Source organism: Amblyomma mixtum, chromosome 3 (assembly GCF_055824585.1).
Source record: "Amblyomma mixtum isolate Tamu chromosome 3, ASM5582458v1, whole genome shotgun sequence".
NCBI lineage: Eukaryota > Metazoa > Arthropoda > Arachnida > Ixodida > Ixodidae > Amblyomma > Amblyomma mixtum.
Window position 1 is genome coordinate 231,724,195 of NC_143014.1, and position 24,537 is coordinate 231,748,731.

General features: G+C 44.6%; 2 protein-coding genes across 3 annotated transcripts in view; one reads left to right on the forward strand and one right to left on the reverse strand.

Annotated features, from left to right (window-relative positions):
• Positions 1-577: 577 nt before the first annotated feature.
• Positions 578-23,724, reverse strand: LOC149353987 (uncharacterized). Its single transcript, XM_089577440.1, has 3 exons — positions 23,436-23,724; positions 3,493-3,701; positions 578-918 (listed from the first exon to the last, which is right to left on the reverse strand). The coding sequence occupies exons 1-2, from the start codon at positions 23,659-23,661 to the stop codon at positions 3,532-3,534; spliced, it is 396 nt and encodes a 131-aa protein (XP_089433566.1). The 5' UTR covers positions 23,662-23,724; the 3' UTR covers positions 578-918; positions 3,493-3,531.
• Positions 12,410-24,537, forward strand: part of LOC149353988 (uncharacterized) — a 55,976-nt gene continuing 43,848 nt past the window's right edge. For both annotated transcript variants that reach the window (XR_016289623.1, XM_089577439.1), the window contains exon 1: positions 12,410-12,653. Coding sequence is in view for 1 of the 2 variants with exons in the window: in XM_089577439.1 (XP_089433565.1) it covers positions 12,615-12,653 (39 nt within the window). In the remaining variant the exon portion in view is untranslated. The remainder of the gene's footprint in view (positions 12,654-24,537) is intronic.

Sequence of the window (24,537 nt, forward strand, 5' to 3'; positions counted from 1 at the left end):
TATTTGCTTTTTGCCATTCTTGGAGCGTCTGCTGGGAGAAATGTTTGGTCTATGTGAGTTTAACGTCCCAAAGCGACTCAGGCTATGAGGGGCGTCGTAGTGACGGACCCTGGAAATTACGACCACCTGGGGTTCTTTGCCCTCACATTTTGCCTCCAGCGAACTCTGACCGCAGCGGGCGGGATCTAAACCGCTTTCTTCGGGTCAGCAGCCGAGCGCCATAACACTGAGCCACTTCGGGGAATAGGACAAATGTTTAGAGAAATCCCTGGAAGTTTAGTTCACTGCACTCATCGGTCTCGAAGATGATGTTGGGGAAGGCATATGCAGGGGCCAAGACCAGAATGAAGAAGCCCTCTCGGGCATACCACCGTTCCGCCCCGCCCGTTCTAAAGTCCTTGAGCCCTTCACACCAGCTGTAAATATCCCGGTCTATACAGGATCGGGATTTTCCCGCAACATAATTTTCGTTGAGGCTAAATTTTGCCTTTGCTTTATTTTTTATCTCAAAGCCGATGATAGTTTATGGAAGGTATTTATTTCCAAACATACCTTGACGACAGCAGAAAATGGATAGTTGGTTCTAATGAAAACTCTTTGACATATTTAGCTGACAGATAGACAAACGATTTTCAGTTACGTCCACGAGATGTCGATTGATATCGATGAGGGGATGATATGAAGGGAAGAATTACCTTTAATGAAAACTCCAACAGGGTGGCACTTATTATTAGAATGGCAAAGTATTGACAGTAAATCCAAAGACAATGAGGTTGTCTTTAGTGGTATATTTTAGTATAGCTGGTAACTAAATATTTATCAAAGGAAACGAAAAAAAAATAACCGCCAATGCCATCTCCGTCAACCCAAGGAATATGTCAAGTGCCCATGGAGGCCAGGCGTACTCCTTCCAATACCCTGCGCAGAAAGAAGTGTTTGAGGGTTAGTCGACCTCTGTACTTGGCTTCTTGCCACTCAGTAGTGTGTTTCTGCGTTTGTAAACTGCGCTTTAGAGACTTCATAGACTTGCTCAGCGTTTAAAGCAAAAGCCACCATCCGATTCAATGGCGAACAGGCGGGTGCGCCTTAAACCCAGTGTGTTGGGCGATATGAACTTTAAAGCCTTTGTCTCATTGCTACGCTTTAGTTTTAGGCCCTTTCCTTTTCACTTGCAATTGGAGCGCCAGCAATTCATTTCAATACTCACTTTGCTAAACCACTGAAAGAACATAATTTCCGTAACACTATGGAGGGTGACAACTGAACTTTTCTGCGCATTTCACAGAAACGTACGTCGCACGGGAACGATCATTACAGCTTTAGGGCACTGTGTGTTCTCGGCTGTGAACTGTTCTCTGCGCCTTCCGCATGGGCCGTTTACCGTTCGGCACAACGTCTGCTCGATGAACTTAATCTGATAAGGCTGTGCACAGGTACCTCATTGGCTCATGCCAGGCAGTTTGGCGCACGTGAACCTAGTCGACTAACGGCGAAACTACCTGATCTATGTTTTATGCTTGGAACGATGGCTGCTGATCCTTTAAGTGAAATACTTGCACCGGTGGTCATGTCTCCCGGACCATAGGTCTACTAGGCCGAGCGGAATTATAAAGCAGCTCATGGTCGAAGAGACTTCTGCCATCTCAGGCTCTGAACTCTCCGCTACTTTTTTTCACCACAATACAGGACACTCTGAACAATGGGGTAGGCTGCTGCTTCCTGCAACCACCAAACATCTGCGCACGCGATGTCTGGGCGCAGATGCACGCATGGAACCTGCGCAGCAAGCATAACAACAGGCTGTGATTACCTAGAAAAACACGTTTTTAAGGAACGGTGTGCACCCTCGCTGCAAACGTGGCTGTTTACATGCAACCACCTACCACGCTAAGCTCATTAACAAATGATTGCCCTGACGCCTGAAGGCATTAAAAGCATCATTTTTCAAGACTCTCGACTCCCGGCGGTGATTATTCTGAAGTGTGCGCTGCGCACCAAGAGGGCGATGCCGAGCGCGCTAAACAGCCAAGCCTCCTACATGGAAGCGTGGAACTGCGTTCGCTGGTTCCCCGAATGGGCACGGCACACATCGAGCACATGTTCTTCCGTTAAACATTCAGCCGCAGCTGTTCTGACTGCGACAAACGTCCATCTTTTAAAATGTTCACTGGAGGCCTAATGCCAGCAGATGGGGGTTAAATGACCTGCGGGGTGTTTTTTTTATGTCATGCTGAGGCCACCGCCAAAAATAAAGCCAAACACTGCGACGCATTACTATGGGGATAATATAGACGCAGAGTGCTGTGGGAATAGGAATAAAGCACTTCATACTGTTTCTAAAGCCCAGGCCGTACACATTTCTCAGCTTCACGATACCCACGAGACAAAGAAGCGCCCCACGAAACTAAGGCATTGGGTGGAACACTGGACACATAGGTGCTAAAAGCTGCGTGAAGAAACGTTCGATGACCTCGACACAGACATTCAGCAGTGTTACTTTCTGGTGGGCTAGTTAGTGCAAATCGTTCATTTCCCATCTCTCTGCGGAAAAATGAAAATGGAAGGAAGACATAAGATAAAGCCACAGCCATGTCTCCTTTGCGCGTTTCACTTTTCTTGTTCTGCGCCGTGAGTACTGGGGCGAAGTCTGTAAATAAAATAAGAACTTATTATTTCAAGGCATTTGCTGCGGAGGCAGAGACTCAAGGCTAATAAAGCCTGACGAGGCCTCTGCACCGTTTTGTTCGTACAGCGTAAAGAAAAAGGTGCATTTGGGGTAGAAATTTGAGTTTCGCATTCGACATTGAACAAAAAAAAACTTAAATTTACCAGGAAAATAAAACAAGCCATACGGCGCATATATACAGTTAAAAAAAAATCACAAGCCCAGGGAAAGTTTCTAAGAATTGGAGCGCGTTGCAGGTATTCAGTGAGCACTCAATGAGCAATTACCTATAGGCATCGAGCACTGCGATCAAAGCTAGAGCTCCGATAGCTCTTCGCCATTAGAAAGCCTCGAACCGCTATGTTGACAGGGAAGTAAATATACGACCGCCAAGAAAAGGCCGTGTTAGTAAAGCAAAGTTCTTTCTCTTTAAGTTGCCGTCAAATTCAGGAAACGACACTTTCGTCCTAACTGCGGCCCCGCTAAATAAGAAAGTACGTGCCGACTCAGGCGGTACTCGACTGGTGGAATTTTGGAAAAATTCACTCAGTCTCATTGCATCTGTATTTTTTGCCTGCGCATATTTACAACATAACCCGTATACAGCAAACTGCTCCTTGTCATGGATGCAGAATGGGAAGCCAGCCTTGAGCTCTACTATGGGAATATATTTAGCCTCTTTGCCTTCACCGTGCCAAGCAACGGCTTCTCCAGGCTGCGTAGGCGGAAGAGCGCTGCACGCCGTACCATGTCCTCTCTCATACCTTCTCTCAACTGCGCTTTCGTAACAGAATATAGTGTACAGGTGAATTTAAGCCATCACTCACGCCTCCACGAGCCAGACGTCGCAGCAGCTCCATTGTAGGTCATCCTCTGCCGACGCTCAGGGCGCTGAGGTCGGGTACCCGCCAAGCTGCACCTGTTCCAGCGCCGTCATGGTCACAGGAGTCGCCACTGGCGAAGATGCCAAGAGGGTCGCCGGCGCTCCATACAGTGGAGATGCATGGAGCGCAATGCGGCCTGCCTTGGTCGATGTCTGCATCGCAGATGAAACCAGGCAACGTATTCAAGTCCTAAACAAAAGTAGCCCCTGATAGTTTGCAGTTAAAAAAGAAGCAAAAAAAGTCCAGGCCAAAAAGTGAATGAGAGCAGTTAGGTGTTGTGCACGCTAGAGTGTTTAATGGACGTGTTTTTTCTGTACACAGTACGGTGTTTCGCACAGCCTCATTGTTGCTAGGAACTCACCTCAACATGATATGTTATAGACGTTGCAAATGAATCGAAATTGGTATTTTGCTGTCATGTCTATAACAAGCAGAGCTTCGTGTTTAATTCATGACCAGAACATTTTTGTGTGCTTAAGAACTCAGCATAAAATAATATATTCATAAGCACAAGGAATAAATTTTGTGAAAAGGTATTGAATGTAAACTAAAATTAGTGTTAATTGGTACCCTTTGGTGATTTTAGGCATCAAACGCGTCCCTGCAGAAACAAAAAATAGTCTGTGCATGCTCTCGCCGTCGCCAGTTCCTCCATACAAACATCAGTAGTCATCCAGCGCGAAATAGCACTCATTTTAAAACACAACCCTTTAACTCTTTAAAACAAAACCCTCTTTAACTCTTTAAAACAGAACCCTCTCATATATTCTCCTGTTCAATGCGTATTGAATGTTGGGAAGACGTATGGGTGGGTAGCGAAGGTTATTTGCGGTTTAATCGACGAAAAAAATAGTAGTTTGCAATGACATGAACTGCGTCGATTGGACAACCGTTTTTACCGCCCAAACTTTTTGTACTAAATTGATTTTCTCGCTTTCGGAACATCGTCTCCATTGTCTATGGTAAAGCGGTCACGAACATTTCCTTATTTTCATCCTTTAACTTATGCGATCACCATCGACACAGCATACCGTAGATGGATGATTCGCTTACCGCATTGAATTGTCTCATTAAAGTTACACCCCGGCCACCTTGTCCTTTTTGGGGTTTAGAATCGCGGAGGTAGGTCCGAGCTTCCTCAGGCTCGCACCTTAGCAAAACATCCCTTGTCAACAAACTAACTGACGTACGGCGTCAGCACCACTTGCGGCTGAAAAACTTAGCTGAGGCTTCAGTTAGCTAAACCCCAGATACAGGCCGACTGCCCTTAGGTTTGGACTAGTGAGGGCAATGAGCCAAGAAAACTGATCCCATGCTGCCGCAGGAATCGTATATAGAGCGGTAAGACTTCTAACAGAGGTCGACGGTTGGAGTCCATGCTGTGAGCTAGACTCTAATTTAATTTTACCTTTATGCTGCTCGAAACGCTGAATCGTACGCCTTCATTCGAAGCATTGTGCCGCAAACGGTTGACCCAAATATTTTACATGAATGTCGGGATAAATTGACCCGACTTTGAGGCATGCCAACGAGAGATATATACACCGGATCGATATCTTTGTTTCGATTTGCGGGGCTCGGGCATCACGTTGCCGCCGATTGTTTCTATCCATTGAGTAAGCACCTCAATTACCATGGCAACCACTGGGTTACGATTGATGTTATAACGCATAATATTGAGACCCGAAATGGAATAAGTAGATCGTAAGTCTCATCCCTAAGACGGAAAAGTTTATCCACCTAAGACGATAAGTTTACCTGCATTCAGAAAAGAGGATGAGTTTTAGGCTGCTGAAAATTCCTAGCTTCCCTACGCGCTAAAAAACATACTGAATTTTATCTGCGGCGGAAAATTTTTCATGTGAGAATCTTTGACAACCGCATATTTATCTAGGAGAAAATTGAATCGCCTGCACTCTTCAAATTAGACAGCATTTCCATCTACTCAATCATCCTTTCCTTAATCAACCTTAATCAATTCCTGGCGTACGGCTTCCCTTAAAACTCTTTTGCTCAAGGAGTAGCTGCATGTTAATCGCAAGTCCATAGCGTACACGAAAGGAGCAATCATGGTTCCCGGTAGCGACTTGTTTTCGACGAACCTTAGCCAGAGAGGGTAAGCGAATAATTTACCACAGTGGTCGCTGGGAACTCGGTGAACAGACGTTCGAGGCTGGATGCTCTCCCGGAATGGAACTCGCCTAGCCATCCGAAAGCCTCGGAAAGGAGAGCGGCGGCGATGGCCGTCCCAAGAACGGAGTTGTCGGTGGGCGCTGGCGCCGTGTCAGACTGAGACGACGAGTTGTTTGGGGAGCTAGACGATCCACAGCGGCCCGAGTGCAAACGACGCATGGGTCGCAGTGTGCCCTTTCCTTTCATCTCAGACGGCCACTGGTGGTCCGAAGGCGGCAAGTTCACACGGAGGCAGAAGAGTAATGCCTCTTTCGTGCTGCGAAGATGGTGACTAGGGAACCGGCCGACGCGTCTCGGGGGATCAGAGAAGAGACGCCCAAAGTTCTTGCAGAGAGTCATAATGTCTCGTCATAATATCTGTGCGAAGCTTTCTGTGGCTGCAGGTTGAAGCGCCAATGGAACGGAAATCTCGAATCCGTCTTTTTTGCCCTCTGCCTCGTACTCCTCGTGGCTCGAGCTGGAGGAGCGATATTCGCAGGTGATCAGAGAGCGCAGCCATCAGTAGTGACAAATGTCTTCCAATGCGGCATGCAATGTGTATGAACAGTCATATATGTTATGGCTTTCCTGCAATGCATTTCATTTTTATGCATCTGCATTCAACGACGGCATACGCTAGAAAAATTTTGTGTGTTTAGCAAGAAGCGAAACCTGGCAATCTACTTAATGGATTACTATGTTCATCGCAGAGACCGACCACAAAATAAAAATTTTTCTTACAGTTGTATGGATGCAACATGGAACTACTGTCTTGTTCAATCACATTTAAAAGAGCTGTTCTTTTTAAAGAGCCGTTGTCCCTGAAGTCTTTTGTTGTTCTATTATAAACAGCGATAAACCTACCACCGACAGAGCAGTGTTGTGTCGCAATTATTCCAGGTATTCTACTATAATGTGTGTTTCTGGGAGCGCTTTGAAAAATGCCAGAACATACGTTGTTTTTAACAGAAAGCAATCATTTTGTACGCGCTGAGCGGAGGCAAACGCCAGTTGTTTGAAATCATGCAAATTACTTAAAGAAATAACTAAAGTTAACTAATTAACATTTTTCTTAATATAGCCTGGTGGTTAGAAGGCAAAGGATAGTTCGTAGCCTAGAAAAAGACGATGCTGTCGGAGTTTTGAAACGAAGAAAAAGCCTTGGTCTAAATCTCTACAGCGCAAAGAAATGCAATAATTTTTTCCGTACAGACATGAACGACAGTTTGCGGGATGCAGATACGCGGGAAAAAATTTAGTGCGGCGTGGTTAGGCACAGCAAGTGAACTAAATACACAGAATTCTCCGCGGTCTCCAGCGGTCTCCATCTGCTAGAGGAATACCATCTGAGTGCGTGTCGAAGCAACTCACGAATAAATTTTTCTCTGTGAATCTGTATCCGGCAATCTTTTGTCCATGACTGTACATAATAGGAACAGCGCGTGAGGCGCGCAGTAGGAATACAACGTCCCGTGGTGACGTGAACGTGGTGGAGTTAGTGCGGCGCCAAATTCAAAGTGTGTGCTTTTTTATACAACGGCATACAGTTTCTTTCGGTTTGCGGAGTTTTAGTAGCACCGCAAAAACTTTTTTTTCGCCTCAAAATCTTTGTGTCATCGTCCTGGGACTACACAATGCGCCACTTCAGCTTTATTACTGGGCCATTACCTCCCGACGCGTCGCCCACGCGGTGAAGCCACCCCATACCTGCAGCAGGAACCCGCATGAAGTGAATAGCAGAAAGCAGCACGCGCCTCTGTATTTTCGCCGTTCATGCTGAAAACAGAGCTTCCTTAGAAGTGGACAGCGGGGAGGGTGATTGTCTTCCGCGTAAATTTTATGGACGTTTAGCTTCCTCTTGACACATGGTCTGGTAGGGGGCTTGCTTGATTTGCAAGGGACGGCGGTTCTGCTGATTATTTTTGCGCAGTCATGTGCCAAGAACGGTGAGGAAGCGTCTGTAGCGGCACCGCTGGAACGTCGAAACGTTGTCTCCTTCTGCGCTGCACGTCACAGCTTCTATTGTATTAGTAAAAGTTAGAGTCGAATTAGGTTGCTTATCAGCAACGGCTACATTTATATACTTTGCATTCATGCCAAGCATTTGCATTTATAACGTGGAAAATGGACCACTCAACACCAGGATGTAGGAATTTCTATATAGTTTCGCTTCACAAACTCCCACTAACATCTTTAGAAAACCACCACGACCACAGGATACTATGCATTCATCTCTTAATTCCATCGCTCTGGTTCGAAGAGTCATAATACGTGCATAGGCCGCGATTACCCTCTTTACTATTTTTTGCTCGTCCTTGCCTGTTCATGTGAAAAACCGGGAGCTTACTTCACGTGCATTTCAATTGTATTTAGACTGTGCCAAGGTTAATACACTTTTTGAAGGATAATTAAAGCATTACTAGAATTCTTTATAATGTGGGATCCGCGGTAGTAAGGGCTGGATGCTAGCGATCTTTCAACATATTCTTGAACATACTTTTAATCATATGTGGGCGGTTCAACGAGGGATCAAACTGCCCAAATATTTCAAACGTTTGATATTCTTCATTAGGGCCGCCGCGGTGGCAGAGCGGTTATGGCGCCCGGCTGCTGACACGAAAGACGCGGTTTCTACATCGACCGCGGCGGGTGAATTTCGATGGAGGTGAAATTCGAGAGGCCCGTGTACTGTGCGAAGTCAGAGGACGTTAAGGAACCCCAGGTGGTCAAAATATCCGTTGTCCTTCACTACGGCGTCTCTCACAGGTTGAGTCGCTTTGGGACGTTAAACCCGCTGAAACCGTAAACCTAAACCAGTGTTCCTGATTATTTTACATATTGTGCGCACATTATTCACTATGGCAATAGTGAGTTTTGTTTTGTTTTAAATGCTTATATTTCTGGAGAAAAAAATTATAAACGATGTCATGGCAGAGGCTGCGTTTTCACGCATAGCTATATTTCGCAAATTTGCAATGGTGTAAGAATCGTCTTATCACCGCCTTATTGGATAGATTTTGGGTGCTAAAAGTACATTAGAAAAAGAATATCTTAGGCATACTTTCGACATTCCGAAGAAGTTGTAGCTTGCTAGAAAAATTTTATAAAATAGAACAATGTTGAGCAGAAAGTTGAGCAAAAATATTGAGCAGAAAGAGCAAACACGCCCTTAGCTCCTCTATATTTTCCCCGAATGCCAAGATTCAGGCCTTTTTTATCAAGAGCCAACATGCCAAATTATTTTTTGTGAATAAACGCCGATCTGTGATGTAAGCAGGATTCCGTGGTGCTGCTACCGCCGAGCGGGTAACAGCTGGGAGGGCGGCCATCTGGAATACATGAACAAAACAAACAAAAAAACTTTTGAATGTAATTTTCTTATTGCACAATGTTTGACGAAGCCGTGCGTGTCCCCAGGCCCTTGCTTTGTAGTTCCAATAAAGGCACGTAGTGGCTAAAGCTTTTGTCTATTTCGCGTTTGATTGATATAAATATGCTTTTCGTTTCTTAGCCGCTGTTCTTTATTTCGATTGGCTATGCTGGTTATATGCTGGATGGGTTATAGCTGTGCTGAAGTCGGCATTCCCTCAACTTATGTAGAATTTTCTTCAAGCTTTTGCATAACACAGACACTCCAAACTGAGTGAATGAGGTCTTCCTTTATTGATAAATGACGATAAGAGCGTATACTATACAATGTGGACTTGTAAAACATCTCTACCGAGCCCATATTCTGATGTTTAAAAAAACACATTGGGTTTTAAATGACGCTGCATACTCCCACTTTCCTAAATCACTTTTATGTAGGCAAACAAGGGAATGGGAATGAGGGGCTCGTTATAAATATGAGAGAAGCCAACAGCCACAGAAACCAAGGAGCACAGGGGATTTTTTAATTTTTTTTTGTGGTGTTAATCAAGTAAGAATATTAGCGAATATGTTGTCGCTTAAAGCTAATTGATTAAAAAAAGCAGAAGAAAAAACAACCACATGCCGCCGGTGGGATCCGAACCCACGACCTCCGAATTACGCGTCCGGTGTTCTACCTCTGAGCTACGGCGACGGCTGTCAAACCTTCTGCTTTCGGGGGTATTTATGTTTACAAATCACCTAACCTTGAGAGTGTTCATCAGCGCCACCCATGTTCGTAAGCGGCGGACGTGGAACGTCCTGAGTTACCGCTGGTGTGACGTAGAACGCCATCGAACGGCGAGGGTGCAAGCTGTGTGAGAACCCTCTTATGCTTCCTAAGGCGTCAAGGCTGCCAGAACCGAGGCCCTCGCTAAGCAATTAAGCAAACAAGGGAAGGGGATGAGGGGCTCGTTATAAATATGAGAGAAGCCAACAGCCACAGAAACCAAGGAGCACAGGGGATTTCTTAATTTTTTTTGTGGTGTTGATCAAGTAAGAATATTAGTGAATATGTTGTCGCTTAAAGCTAATTGATTAGAAAAGCAGAAGAAAAAACAACCACATGCCGCCGGTGGGATCCGAACCCACGACCTCCGAATTACGCGTCCGGTGTTCTACCTCTGAGCTACGGCGACGGCTGTCAAACCTTCTGCTTTCGGGGGTATTTATGTTTACAAAGCACCTAACCTTGAGAGTGTTCATCAGCGCCACCCATGTTCGTAAGCGGCGGATGTGGAACGTCCTGAGTTACCGCTGGTGTAACGTAGAACGCCATCGAACGGCGAGGGTGGAAGCTGTGTGAGAACCCTCTTATGCTTCCTAAGGCGTCAAGGCTGCCAGAACCAAGGTCCTCGCTAAGCAATTAAGCAAACAAGGGAAGGGGAATGAGGGGCTCGTTATAAATATCAGAGAATATAATTATCAGAGAATATAAATAAACAAAATAGTGCAACATGTTCTTTCGTATTCCTATTCATCTCCTTCTAAAGACATGTTTCTGGAGATTTAACAAAAACTCGGGGTGGGTTTTCTATTCCTTTATTTTTCGAAAAACGCAACAATACATGCAAACGCAAGATTTAAGGCAATACTTCTTGTGGTTTCCCATTTATATAACAATTAAACTCACTAAAATCTTTTAGCACCTACATGCTTATATATTGCGCAAAATTGATGTGCTTTATATTTGCGGGGAAAAAATTGCTGAAAACAGCCTCATTTGAGACTTGTGTCGTTTTCAAAATTTTTCTGGCAAGCTACAACTTCTGCACAACGGGGGAAGTAATCGTGAGATATTATTTTTCACCCGTACTTTCAGGAAGCAATATATATTCAGCAGGGATTTCATATCTTAATTTTTACGTCATTGAAAAGTTGCACAGTAGGGCTGTGCGTGAAAAAACAGCCGCTGCTATGACATCGTTTGTAATTTTTTTCTCCAGAAATAATGGCATTTCCACGAAACAAAACTCACCGTTTGCACACTGAATAATGTGTGCATAACACATAAAATAAAAAAAAAATTCTTAAAAGTTTCAAATGTTTGGGCAGTATTATCTATTGTAGAATCAGCCGTGCTGAAACATCATTTTAGCTGCAGTTCGTACACTCACCTATCTATCAGCATCATACAAAGCCATTACATGTACGTGGAATGACAGGAAAATTTTCTATTCATCTGAAGTAAAATCATTTTCACCTTATGTCATGTTTTTTCACATATGTAGTCATTGTGCAACCCTTTCTTAGGCAGCAACTTTATTTCTAATGACAAGTTCTTCTCTGTGCTTATGACACTGCATGCACCTTTATCCCCCCCCCCCCCAAAAAAAAAAGAATTACAGAGCTAAGCTTGCAGGCTAAGCTAACATTCTTGTTTTCACTCTGACCTGCCTTAAACGTACCGGTTTTAATTTGACAAAACTCTACTTCACTTTCGCTGAAATTCTGTTCTTAAGGATGAATTGTCCGAAGCATTAACTTGCGATAAATTATGCATATATTTGCTTTCTCTTTGTTAAAACCATTGCGATAAACTTCATTTTTTTGGTTCCGCCTATATGCACGTTAAAAATTTTTGCGAGTGAACATCGATGTGTGCTTCTCTTTTTCGTTGTTTCCTGGATCACGCAAGATAATCTCGTCGATGCCAACTATTGGCCTCTTTTGGGTGTGAATTATTTGTATGCCATAGAAGGCCGTCACTTTCTAAGAATTGCTACTAACGCCTACGTAGGCTGTTTATGTTTATTTCACGGGCCCAATTACACCGTACATTTGCTCAGAACACAAATCCATTTGTCACTAATTGTTTGTTTGTGTGCGTGTCCCTCAAAGGAACAAACGCCAAGTGATCATACGATGCAATAAAGTAATTCTGTGACGATACTATTTGTCGTACATTTAGGTTTTACATTGAGCGCCTTCCCGTTCAGTCTCTGAATTCGAATTCGATGTCGGTTTTCATTCTGCTACATGTGGGCGTATGGCGAGCGGAGGGACGTCGGTGAGAGACGCGTTTTTATCACTGTGTGCCCGGATGTGCGCCTACCGGATGGTGCTCGCTAGGAGGCATTTTCCCGGCCAGGAGGGTGCCCGCAATGTGCAGCAAGTTTTATCACTGTGTGGCCGGATGTGCGCCTACCGGATGGTGCTCGCTACGAGGCATTTTCCCGGCCAGGAGGGTGCCCGCAATGTGCAGCAATCTGCAAGCCAATGAATGCCTGTTATATCTGAAGGCACGCGGAGCATATCATTGTTGGCAGAAGTCGCACGAGGTATCGGCTTTAGACATCGCGGTGAGCGGTGGGAACGGAAATTTTCAGACGTTATTTATGAATTACCAGCTCTCTCTGGAGCACTCCTAAACAATATGAACGCTCAGTAGAGTTCACTCTACGCATGTTTTAACCACCCACAAAGTCGTTTCATGGGCCGGATAACGCAAACTCTTGCAAACGCCGACGCAAACGGGAACGCTTATGCACCTGTTGTCTCCCACTGCAGTGCGCTACGGTGAGGTAAGCATTGCATAGATCTAAGCAAAAGTGGACGGGCAGAACAAACGGTTTAGTGACGGTTCTACTGCGCTCTCCGTTACTAACGATGCTGTCTTGTACAAAAGTTAAGGGGATGCGAAGTGTGTGTGTGTGTGTGTGTGTGTGTGTGTGTGTGTGTGTGTGTGTGTGTGTGTGTGTGTGTGTGTGTGTGTGTGTGTGTGTGTGTGTGTGTGTGTGTGTGTGTGCGTGTGCGTGCGTGCGTGTGTGTGTGTGTGGGGGGGGGGGGGCACGCGCATCTACCTGGATATGAGTGTTATGTATTCTTTCAGCACAGGAATTTTGCTTTTTGGCTCAATGAAAGGGGACACGATCTATGCGGGCACTTGCGAATGTAGGACTAACATCTGAGAATAAAAAAGTGCAATAATAAGTTAGCTGTCACTTACGGTTACACGCGCTATACTAAGCGCACGTAGAAAACGGTGATGGGGAGAAAAAAGATTTAAAAAAGGTGAAGCCCTGCCGTCAATTACAGAGTTCAGTTGTGGAGACGCCTGGCCTACAAAGAATTCTACACATTTACAAAATTTGGGGTAGCCATAAAATAATACATTAATTTCAATGCACGCGGGGGCAGCGGTGCTTTGTTCGCGTCGCATTGCAAGGTTGCAGAGAAGACCTCCATGTGCGGAAGCTTTTTTTTACACCAAAGCTTCTCATACTATGATTAGTTTCTCTACCTCAATTCTCACTGGCATCAAATCTGTGGCACCTAAATTCTGCTTCAATCTGTTCAGTCAAATTGTTCATAGCTATAATTATATGAATTTCCTCGTCATTATCCAATACTGGAAGCCAAGCATTCGTATTTCAAGAATTTATTCCGGCCAAACCTCCAACTTTCAAGTATGGCGTCCTCATCGTCATTGCCTCTTTCATTTTGTATGCTCTATCGTGCCGGTATCGCTTTTCCACGATTTTCGCAAGAAAAATTTCCCGCTGTACCTTACTGTTCTGAGGTTTAACTAACTCAAGCCTCAGCTAAGTTCCTGAGGCGCAAGTGGTACGGCCGCCGTAAGTCACGTATTTTGGCGACAAGGGATGTTTTGCTAAAGAGCGAGTCTGTGATTGTGTGTCTTGTGCTAGTTAGCGCTTTCAAAAATCCTTATGATGAAATACCAACTAGCCTTAATAGTAGCTCTTCCATCTAGACTTCTCCTGGTGGGAAGTATGCGCCGTTTTGTAAGTTTGCTTTCTTTTTAATCTCAAACATCAGTGATTAGCTACCAGGTCAATCTGTCAATGTTGCCCATAAAGGCCAGCATGCCCAATTGTTAACTTGTGTCGGAGTATGTTCAGAAGTGCAATATAAGCGTGGCCTCAGTCGCGCGAAAGCTCCCTCGAGTGCTTTGAACACACACACACACACACACACACACACACACACACACACACACACACACACACACACACACACACACACACACACACACACACACACACACACACACACACACACACACACACACACACACACACACACACACACACACACACACACACACACACACACACACACACACACACACACACACACACACGCGCGCACGCACGCACGCACACACACACACACTGGCACTCTTAACTGGAGGTTCCCACGTTGAATGAACATTTTTGCAACCACAGCCGTTTTGTGAACTCGTGCAAATGAAAATCACCATTGTGCGTTGAAATTATTTGGCTACAAGCCGGTTTTTTAATGCGATCGCATTACACTTCACATCACGTGTTTTCGCGTGCGTTAAAAGAAATTCGCTGATTGGTTCAGAGGACGATGACGCCACAAGGTCACGTGACTACGCTCACTCCCGACTTGCTGGGTGGAATCTAGATATGTGGAAACAACTTTGTTAGTCCGATGAAAAAGTACTTGAGTCCAGGAGTCCACCGGCGTGAGATTGATGTAAGGCCCGGTCCACTAGCTATTTCTGCTGGGCAGCTGAGCTGACCGCAAAGAGCCTACAACAGGGAAGGTGTGGGATGGGAGTTTCGAAGGCATCTGGGCTATCGAATGGACAGAGCCGCAGCAGAGACGTATGGAGACAACTCGATGAGGATACACTCAGTGCATGATTATGTGTATTCCAGTAATGGTACGATAACAGAGAAGACATTGTGTATGTGGGAAAAGAACCGACACAGACACCGAAACGGGTGGCAGCAGCGTTCTAATGCTCTCACATTTCGCTCTTTAGGCGACTTAAAATGAAGCTGAAATGGGGTTTTGCTTGGATTTTGAGGCGATTTAAGAATTCGAATATAGGAAGCTTGTACGTAAAGTATGGGAAGTAATTTTTTGCTGGCATTTAAAATGGTATTCAAGCTTTAAAATGATCTTCAGGCTTAAATATTTTGTTCAAGCTTCTGCTCACTGCGTTGAAGAAGTGCGAGGAAAGTCGTGATGATGTCATTGCTGCCGAAATTTCATGTCAGTTGCCTTCTCGCACGTTCATTCATTCATTCTCTTTGGACAGAATCAGGTAAGATGTGCAGGCGCGCGCACGCACGCACGCACACACGCACGCACGCACGCACACGCACACGCACACGCACACGCACACGCACACACACACACAAACACACACACACACACACACACACACACACACACACACACACATGTATATTCGATGTTTCCATCCTGTCAAGGCGTATTTGAAACGCCTGACAAACATAAAGCTTGCACAGAAAGCTTCAGACAGCGGTGCCATGATCGGAAACAACACTGATGAGGCTAAATAAAGAAGCAAAAAAGTTGAATTACATTGGTTAGGTACAGTAGTAGGTCATATCGTACACACACTAATGAGAACAAAATGACCCCAATATACGGATCGGATACACTCAAGTTATCTGCACACAGACAATGCAATGACCTCTGAATTACAATAATACTGTGGAGATCAAAATTTCTTTTAGGAACTGTGGGTGACATGATTTTCAACATGAATACATGGCGTAGGAACGAGCTGAGCACTGCGAGCCGGAGGAACTTCCTATTACACTCTTCACTAAGAAGAACATGTTTCATTCGTTTCTTGAACGCAGACGGTGAATTCGACTCTGATAGGGCGTCGAACAACTGGGGGAATTCAGCAATTCGGGAATTTGTTGGTGAACTAGTTGTGTTGCGTGCGATGTTCGAGCTGTTTTTAGCATTAATGGCTTCGCGCAAATTATAATTCTGACGTCTATAGGATGCAAGAAATGTAGAAGCAACATATCTGACTCCGTGGCACACTTTCTTAGCGAGGTTCAATTGAATCAAATTGAAAATCGATAATATCTTATATTTCTAAAAAATTTGCGGGGCGTATTCACTTCGTGATTTATTTACAACTTTCTCATGACCTTCTTTTGTACCACGTGTAGTCTTTCAAGACTGGTTCTCGTTGTAGTGCTCCATACTAAAATGCAGTAATATAGACGGGAGTAAATTAACGCGTAGTACAGTCTACGTCTAAACCAGGTAGGTATCATAAAACTCAGTTGATTTAATATGCAAGTGTATTTACTAATCTCAATACGTAACTGCGAGACGTGTTCAGTCCAGTGAAAATATTCTTCAAAATAAACTCCCAGGAGATTTTGCGAACTCACTTGTTAAAGCGGTTTTCCTTGAAAAACATGATTGACAGAGATATCAGCAAGGTCTCAGTATTCGAGGTCAGCTGGTTGCAGCACGGCCATGAAAATAGACCTCGAAGCCTTGTATTTGCTTCGGTTGTTAAGCTGGTTATGCTGTTCCCTTTAAATAAGATATTCGTATCGTCTGGATGCAAGATCCACTGTTCCCACTATCTTTAAAATATCATTCATATTCACTATGAATCGAGCCCTTTGGGGCTAGATTTATTGTCAGGAGGCTTACAAACTGAATTGATTCTGGAGGTAACTTTTAATCAACTCAAGTGCATTACCCCGAATGTCATATCGATCAAGCTTTGTGAAAAGAATAAGTTTTACACAATAAAACGCCTTCTTGAAATCCAAGAATATTCCAAGCGTGTAAAGTTTTTTTCTATTTATGCTGTTATTTTTTCCTCCACACTTAGTCAGGCACACTCATCTCACTTTCCTTTCTGAAACCACTATTGATACTCTGTTATGATGACTCTATTAACCAAAAACAAGTAAACATTACTCCTGGGGCATGCCAACCCTTCCGTTCACTCAATCTGGAATGTGCGCACGACAACTCGAATTCGTTCTTCTTTAACTTGTACTGCTTAGGGCCGTCCAGTACACTTCTATGTCCGCTTGATCGATGACATGCAAATGCTGTGCCAATGATTCACATTTCTTAACACGATAAATATATTTCTCCCGTTTCGAAACCTTACGTGACATGCTGCACCCATGGCACTACTCCATCACAATGATGCATGCCGGCTTTCTTGATAACTCATCGAGATGCAAGTCGACGGCACCTATTGCCGAATTAGGCGCCCGCATTTCATTCACTGCACTACGAGAGAAGCCCGTCATGTGTCGAAGGGTAGAGCAAATTCTATGACGCACACTCCTGTGAAACTGCCCTATTGGAAACAATCTTGCCTGAGGAGTGCTGCGCAAGCTCGAGTTCGTTTACTTGCGTCCTTGGCCCAATATTCTAAAATTTAAACCTGAATGGCAGTGAATCGGCTGCATTAGTGGTGCTGTTTGATCCAGCGTGCATCATTCATCGTATCAAAATGTGCCCTGCTGACATCCGGACGTGAGCTGGCAAAGTACATGACGGGCAGGGTAGGTGTCATTATTTATAACTCATTGTGAGGAACAGCACAGTTGTATATTCATGCGTATAGGCCCACACACGTCAGCTCTCCTAAAGAGAGCGCTTAGGTTCCTAATATGGCGTGGAGTGTGCGCAAAAGCCGTTAAGAATCATTCAGAGCTAGGGACGGATTTCGTCTGGCATGCGTATAAAGCGAACCCTTACAGCAATATAAGTGACAATGCATACGTATAAAAAATCAAATCATGGTTAACGTTCACAAACCAACTACAACTCAGCAATGTAAAAAGTAATCCATGCGTCACGACAAAAGAAATCATTGTTAACTCAAAGTTTTAGGGCAGAGCATTTGTGACGGCTTCAGTCGGTATTTATGTGTGGCAAGCAATAACCATTAAAAGGTTTGCATTCTTTTTCTCTGTCTGACCAGGGATAGATTTTCATAATTTAGTAAAACTGACATAACGCTTTGTTTCAAAGCCCCGTCCACAAATGTGACTATGCTTGCAAGTAAGAATAATGTGCATTACTGAGCAAAACATCCCACCAAAATACCAGAATATATTTCGCGATTTCCCCCTCTTCAAAGGAACAAACTGCACTTAGTTTGTGGTTGAAGCCGCTAAAAAGCACTCAGATTTGTTTTCCAAGGTTGATGTCGTTTTAGAAGCGACAACACTAGAGGAGAGAAGCTCACGCCTCTTGGCCCCCGCCCAATGATGTGCAACATATGAATACTCGTGACACCTTCTACAGACTCTCAGCTGCCCTAAGCGTTAGACATTCGTTTCATAGGCGCCCTTACTATGCAGTCACCTTTCTCACACTACCATACTCAACTTTTACTTCTGCCAATATCTAACAGGAAGCTTGAGTAGTACGCATGAGGTCTAGCATAAAAGGTCGATTATCGAGTGAAATATACAACTAAATAGTTATAAGTGCACGCTCATGGTCTTCCTTGGCTTGTGCCATTCGTAGAACGTTTGCTGGGACAAATTTATTTGAAAATCCTGGAATTTAATTTCACTGTACAAATCAATTTTTGAAAATTGTATTATGAAAGGATTATGTGGGGCAAAAACCACAATGAGGAAGCCATCTTGGGGTCATCACCATTTGACTCCGCCATTTCTAATGCTCTAGATCCCATTACTACAGCTGTAAATATCCATGCACTTTCAGTAATTGCATTTCCCGGCAACATCATTTTTTGTTGAGCCGATATTTTTCTCTTGGTTGTTTTTTATCCTAAAGTTGATAATTGTGATTTATGAACGTTATTGATGTCAAAATGCAGCCAGAGGACAGGTAGAAATGCATATTTGATTGCAATGAAAACTCGTAGACATATTCAGCTGACAGTTTCACAAACAACTTTCAATCATTTCGAAAATTTTTCGATGGATACCGATGAGGCGATAGGCGATGATATGAAAGGAAGAATTACCTTGCATGAAGACTCCACCTTGGTGGCACTTGTTAATATAATGATACAATAATAAAAGACAATGGGGGTTCTCTTTATTGGTATATTTGAGTAGAGCTGGTAACTGAAAATTTCTCAAAGGAAATGGAAAAAATCGCCTCCTGGCACCCACTCCACCAGTTCAGGGACCATCATAAGTGCCCATGGCGGCCAGGTGTATTGGATGCAACGCCCAGCGTAGAACGAAAAGTGTTTGCGGCTTAGTCGACCTCTGCGATTGGTTTCTTGCCGCACAGTAGTATGTTTCTTCGGTTGTAAACTGCGCTTTAGAGACTTCTTAAACTTGTACAGAATTTAAAGCGAAAGCCATCGGCCTGATCCAATGGTGAACAGGCCGATGGGCCATACCCCCAGTGTGCTGGACGATACGGATAGCGCAATCTTTGGTTTCTCGCATGGTTTCGTTCTAGACCCTTCCGCTGTCACTTAGGTTTGCTACCCCTGGAAACCGTATTATTACTTACTTGCTCAAACAATGAAATAGCACGGAAAGCCGATGGTCTGAACATCAATAGATTGCGTAACACTGTGGGGGCCACAGTAGCGGTTTACAAGGTATTTCACAAAAGCATACTTGACATTGAAACGATCGGCAAAGCTTTACGGTGTTGTCTGTTCTCGACTTTACCCTATTATCTGCGCAGACCGCACGGGTCGTTTTATGCAATAACACTAGAAAGGCCATGAAGGCGAAACTGTGAGGAGCCATTGGCGGCGTTGGAAAGTTTGTGAAGCTTCCACCGGCTAGGTGGTGTTCATGGGGATCTGCTCCTCTTCACCTGCCACCTGTCAGTCGGCCCCTCACCACATGCACGAGGGGGGGGGGGGAGGGGGAGTGAGAGGCCAGACGAAGGAATGCTCAGCAGAATCGAAAATAACTGAATAGAAAATGGCTCAGACAAGTGAAGCATTACATGCAAAATGTCCAGCCTCCTGAAGAACTATTTGTGTAGAAATAGAGCTTGTGTAGAAATGAACTATCTGTGTAGAAATGAAGAAATGAACTATCTGTGTCGAAAATGAAGCACTGCTCGGCAAAGCAACCTTGATCTCCAGCACCAGTTTCTATGTTTGAAACCCCAGCAGTTTCAATGTTTGAAACAGCGCCCTACCAGTGCAGTGGCCTATCTCTTAACATTTGAGCCACTTTCATTCTTCGTTGTCTGTTCTTCGTTTAATACTCGCCGCGGTCTAAGAAACTGACACCTTTTTCGTAATGGCGTATTTGGAATTAGAATTGATCATAACTGGAAAAGAGTGGTGAGTGAATTCTGTGCTATGAAATGCTATAAATAAAGCATTCTAAAGCATTTCATCCAAATCGATCCAATTTGTAGCCCTAAATCTGTTTAAACTGATCTTACATAGTTGAGCATAGGTACCCCAATAAATAATGATATGCACTTTGACGCACGTGGACGCATTCGACTGACAGAGCCCAGTGCGAAATTGCCTCTTCTAAGTTTTAAGCTTGAAACCAAGGCTTTTGATTAATTGAGCGGAACGCCTGCACTGGTGGTCGTGCCTCCCCGCATCTTAGTATAGTTCGGTTGAGTAGGAGTTAAAATGCAGTTCATGGTTGAATACACTTCTACCATTTGAGCCTTTCACTTCCCGCTACCTTAAATGTCTTTGACCACAACTTAGAACCGTCAGAGTAATGCGGCAAGGCAGTCGCTTCCTGGATAATGCCATTATCAGTTAACAACCAAATATTTGCGGACGAGATGAAATGCACCGTGTTTTTTTTTTCCTAGAAAAAGCCATTTCACTGTGCTAGCACTTGGAGTGGTCATTCGCCGCATTTAGCAGTTGCTTTTTGTTTGCTGCTGCGTTTAAGCCTGCTTTCTGGCAGGCTGACACACCTCCCCGTGCGCCCCTGCGAAGGTGTCTGCTTATTTTATTGAAGCCGGCCACTAATAAAAAAAAAAGGGTTTGTGAGGTAAAGAAGCTTTTTCACGCATACAAATATCAGTGTTGGCGGAAGTAAAAAAAAAGACTAAAAAAGTGATGGCTCCAAAAGCGATTAACGATATTCAAATAGTCAACTTTTTCAATATTACCCATTGGCACATGATTAGAATTATCAGGCCGTTAGTAATTGTCATACTACTTTCAAGAATTTTCAAGTCGCGACCTGACTGACATATCTTTGCGCCCTCCCGCAAGCGCGCGGTTTTCAAATGCGGCGAGAAATGGCTGAAATTAGTTGATGATTCATGGTTTATGGGGAATTAACGTGCCAATGGGACTCAGGCCATGAGGAACGCCGCAATGAAGGGCTCTGTAAATTTCGACCACCGGGTGTTCTTCAACGTGCACTGATATCGCACAGTATACGGGCCTCTAGAATTTCTCCCCCATCGAAATTCGACCGCCGCGGCTGGAATCGAACCAGCGTTTTTCGAGCCAGCGCGGCGGCTCCAATTAGTTGAGCCGTAGGGGCGAGCCTACGCCACAGCTGCGAAGGTAACCGCGTTTTTGAAATTATAAAAAAAAAAACTGATGCGGTTATTACTAACGGCCGGCTATAGATCTCTGATTGGATTTAGGCGCAGACACCAAACGTCAGCAAGCCGATATTAAACTGTCCTGCGCTGTACACCCCTTAATGTCAGACTATAGCCACCGCCAGCACTAAAGACAAACAATGCGCGCATAAGCATGGCCTTGGAGATAATATAGGTACACTGAGCTATGAATACTAAAAAGTGAACGGGAAGTGAACAATTCACATTGTTTTATACAACACAGGCACTGCCCATTTTTTAGCTTCTGAATGCCAGCGAAATCCAAGGGGATGGGTGTGAGGCCCGGCCATCGGCCGAAAAGGAATTTCGCGTATAAACGTGGGATTGGCTTGGCACAAACTTTGAGTGTTATTTTCTTGCGGGCTAGTTGGTGCAAACCGTTCTGTTCCAAACTCCCTCCCGCCCAAAAAAATAAAATAAATAATGAGGACAGAAGGACGAAGAAAGCCAAACACACAGCTATGTCTCCGTTGCGTGTTTTACTTTTTTGCCATTCCGTTTTGCTACTGTGTCGAAAATGCATACACGTTTACCTATAAGCTACGACCACTGCAATCGAAGCTATAGCACCGAAAGCTCCTTCCCTTTGGAAAGCCTCCAACAGCTCTATTGATGAGTAAGTGAGCATACACAAGCCAAGAAAGGACCGTATCTATAGTAGGATACAACATTAAAAAAAAAACAGCGGTTGCTAACCCTGGACCGCGGTTCGTGTCATCCTGTATTACTCCGCTGGCCAATCGCAACAGTAAACGAAATAAGGTTTTTAATATTTGAGTGTATCAAACAATCCGTGTATTAAAATCCTAGAGCTCATAATTTTTTTTGTTACAAGCTGTTTGTTTAAGTGACAAGAAATGGTTAAGGAGCGGACGACTTTTTTTTGCCGTGGAGGAATTCTGTGTACGGATGGTCAATGTGGGCGGAGCTTTACTGCAGACTTAAGTTGTATCCGACTACAGTAAAACATTTCTCTTTCTTTTCGATGCTCTTCAATTTTAAGTAACGTCTTTTCGCCTTTAATCATGGCTCCCCTCTAAAAGAAATGTATGCCTAGTGCATTGAAAGGTCGGGAAGCCCTCCAACTGATAGCGATTATTATTGTAATTTTAATGGAATGAAAAAAAAATGGTCTGCAGTAACAAACTGCGTCAACCCGCTTTTGTCGCCCAAAGGTTATGTGCTGTTAAACTGATTTTCTACTACCGCTTTCCAAACAACGTCTAACTTGCCTATGGTAAAATGGTAATGCATATTTCCACGCTTCGATCCTCTAAATTATAGTCACCCATCAAGAATGTATACCATACATGTACAATCGCCTACCGCAGTTTTCTTAGCTCATATACGTCCACTGTGGCCAATTTCTTCTTTCTGTATATCACAAATCGCGTAAGTAAGTGCGAGCTGCCTCACAGACTCAAACCTTTGCAAAACATCAGTTGTCACCAAAGTACACGAACTGGCGCAGCTGCACCATTTGCACCCGACAAAATTAGCTGAGACTTAAGTTGGTTAAATTCCAGTATGCAACAGCCTGCACCCAGGTTTGAACTGGCTGACGGTGAAGAGCGAAGAAAAAAATCTACATTGAACAAGAGCGTAGTCTCTCATGACTATTTGGACATGATCCGGAAGGATGGCAAGTTTGCGGCTGTTGAAATAAGAAGAGTTTGCTCACGCGCTAAAAATAGTGCCTCATTCTATGTACAGCGTGAAATATTTCATGCGAAAATCATGCTAAACTCTTTATTTTTGAGGGACAAACATTTTGAGCTGCAGTACGATTTTCTTACCCTTAATCGCCCTCTACAAGACTTTTCCTTAGGTAACCACCGGCGTACGGCAGACGGCTTTAGGACCACATTCCAAAAAAGTAGCTGCAATGTGAATTACGGACCCGTACGATAGACGAACAACTATGTTTCTCGATAGCGAAATGTTTTCTACGAACATAAGCAGGAAAGGGTAACAGAATAAATTACCATAGTGGTTGCTGAACACGGCGAACAGCACGGGTGCTCTTCCGGTTAGGAACTCGCCCAGCCATTGGAAAGCCTCGGCCTGGAGCGCTGCCGCGATGGCCGTAGGAAGCGCCGAGTTGTTGGGAGACACTGCCGCCATGCCAGACCTAGATGATGAGATGTTAGGGCAACTAGACGATCCGCAACAGCACAAGTGTAAGCGTCGCATGGGTCGCCGTGTGCCCATTCCTCTCTTCGTAGGCGGCCACTCGTGGTCCGAAAGCGGGAAGCTCACACCGACGCAGGTGAGTATTGCTGCTTCCGTGGCGCGAAGATGATGAGTCGAGAACCAATCGGCACGACCTGGGGAATGAAAGAACAGCCGCCCAGATCCCTTGCAGAAAGAGTGCTTCATCATGGTGCCTGTGCGAGGCTGCCAATGGCTCGAGATTGAAGCGCCAATTGAACGATGATGATGATGACGTCCTACATGGAACGAAAATCACGAGCCAGTCTTCTTTGCCTTCTCCGTCGTGTTCTTCATGGTTATGTAGAGATGACCGTGCTAGAGTTCCAGGCTGGCCGCTAGGCCTAGCCTCTACCGAAGTCGCTGACGAAGCCGCAAAAACGAAGACGCACTCAAGACCGGAAGCGAAAGACCCGTTATTTCAGTCAGCGTTCGTATTTATAACGATGAGTAGGGCCCTCTACATCTCCCTTTCTTGTGGTAACAGCTCTTTTTGGCGGCGTGCACTCTAAACCACACACTTTTAGCGGCATCACTCAATAGCACACATTATTGCATGTCACGCCCGCCGCGGTGGCTCAGTGATTACGGTGCTCGGCTGCTGACCGTAAAGACGCGGGTTCGATCCCGGCCGCGGCGGCTGAATTTCAATGAAGGCGAAATACTAGAGGCCCGTGTGCTGTGCGATGTCAGTGCACGTTAAAGAACTCCAGGTGGTCGAAATTTCCGGAGCCCTTGACTACGGCGTCTCTCATAGCCTCAGTCGCTTTAGGACGTTAAACCGCAACAAAACAAAGCCATTATTGCATGTCACATCACACTTTACGGTATCGTCACAAGTTCACTTTGCGAGGAGGCTTGATACGACGGCAGGAT

Excerpts from the sequence above, each read along its gene's own strand:
- LOC149353987 (XM_089577440.1), bottom strand. The coding sequence starts at position 23,661 with ATGGGCACACGGCGACCCATGCGACGCTTACACTTGTGCTGTTGCGGA. Across the intron at positions 3,702-23,435 it reads CGTGTTCAGCAACCACTATG|ACATCGACCAAGGCAGGCCG; the intron begins GTAATTTATTCT and ends TCTGCGATGCAG.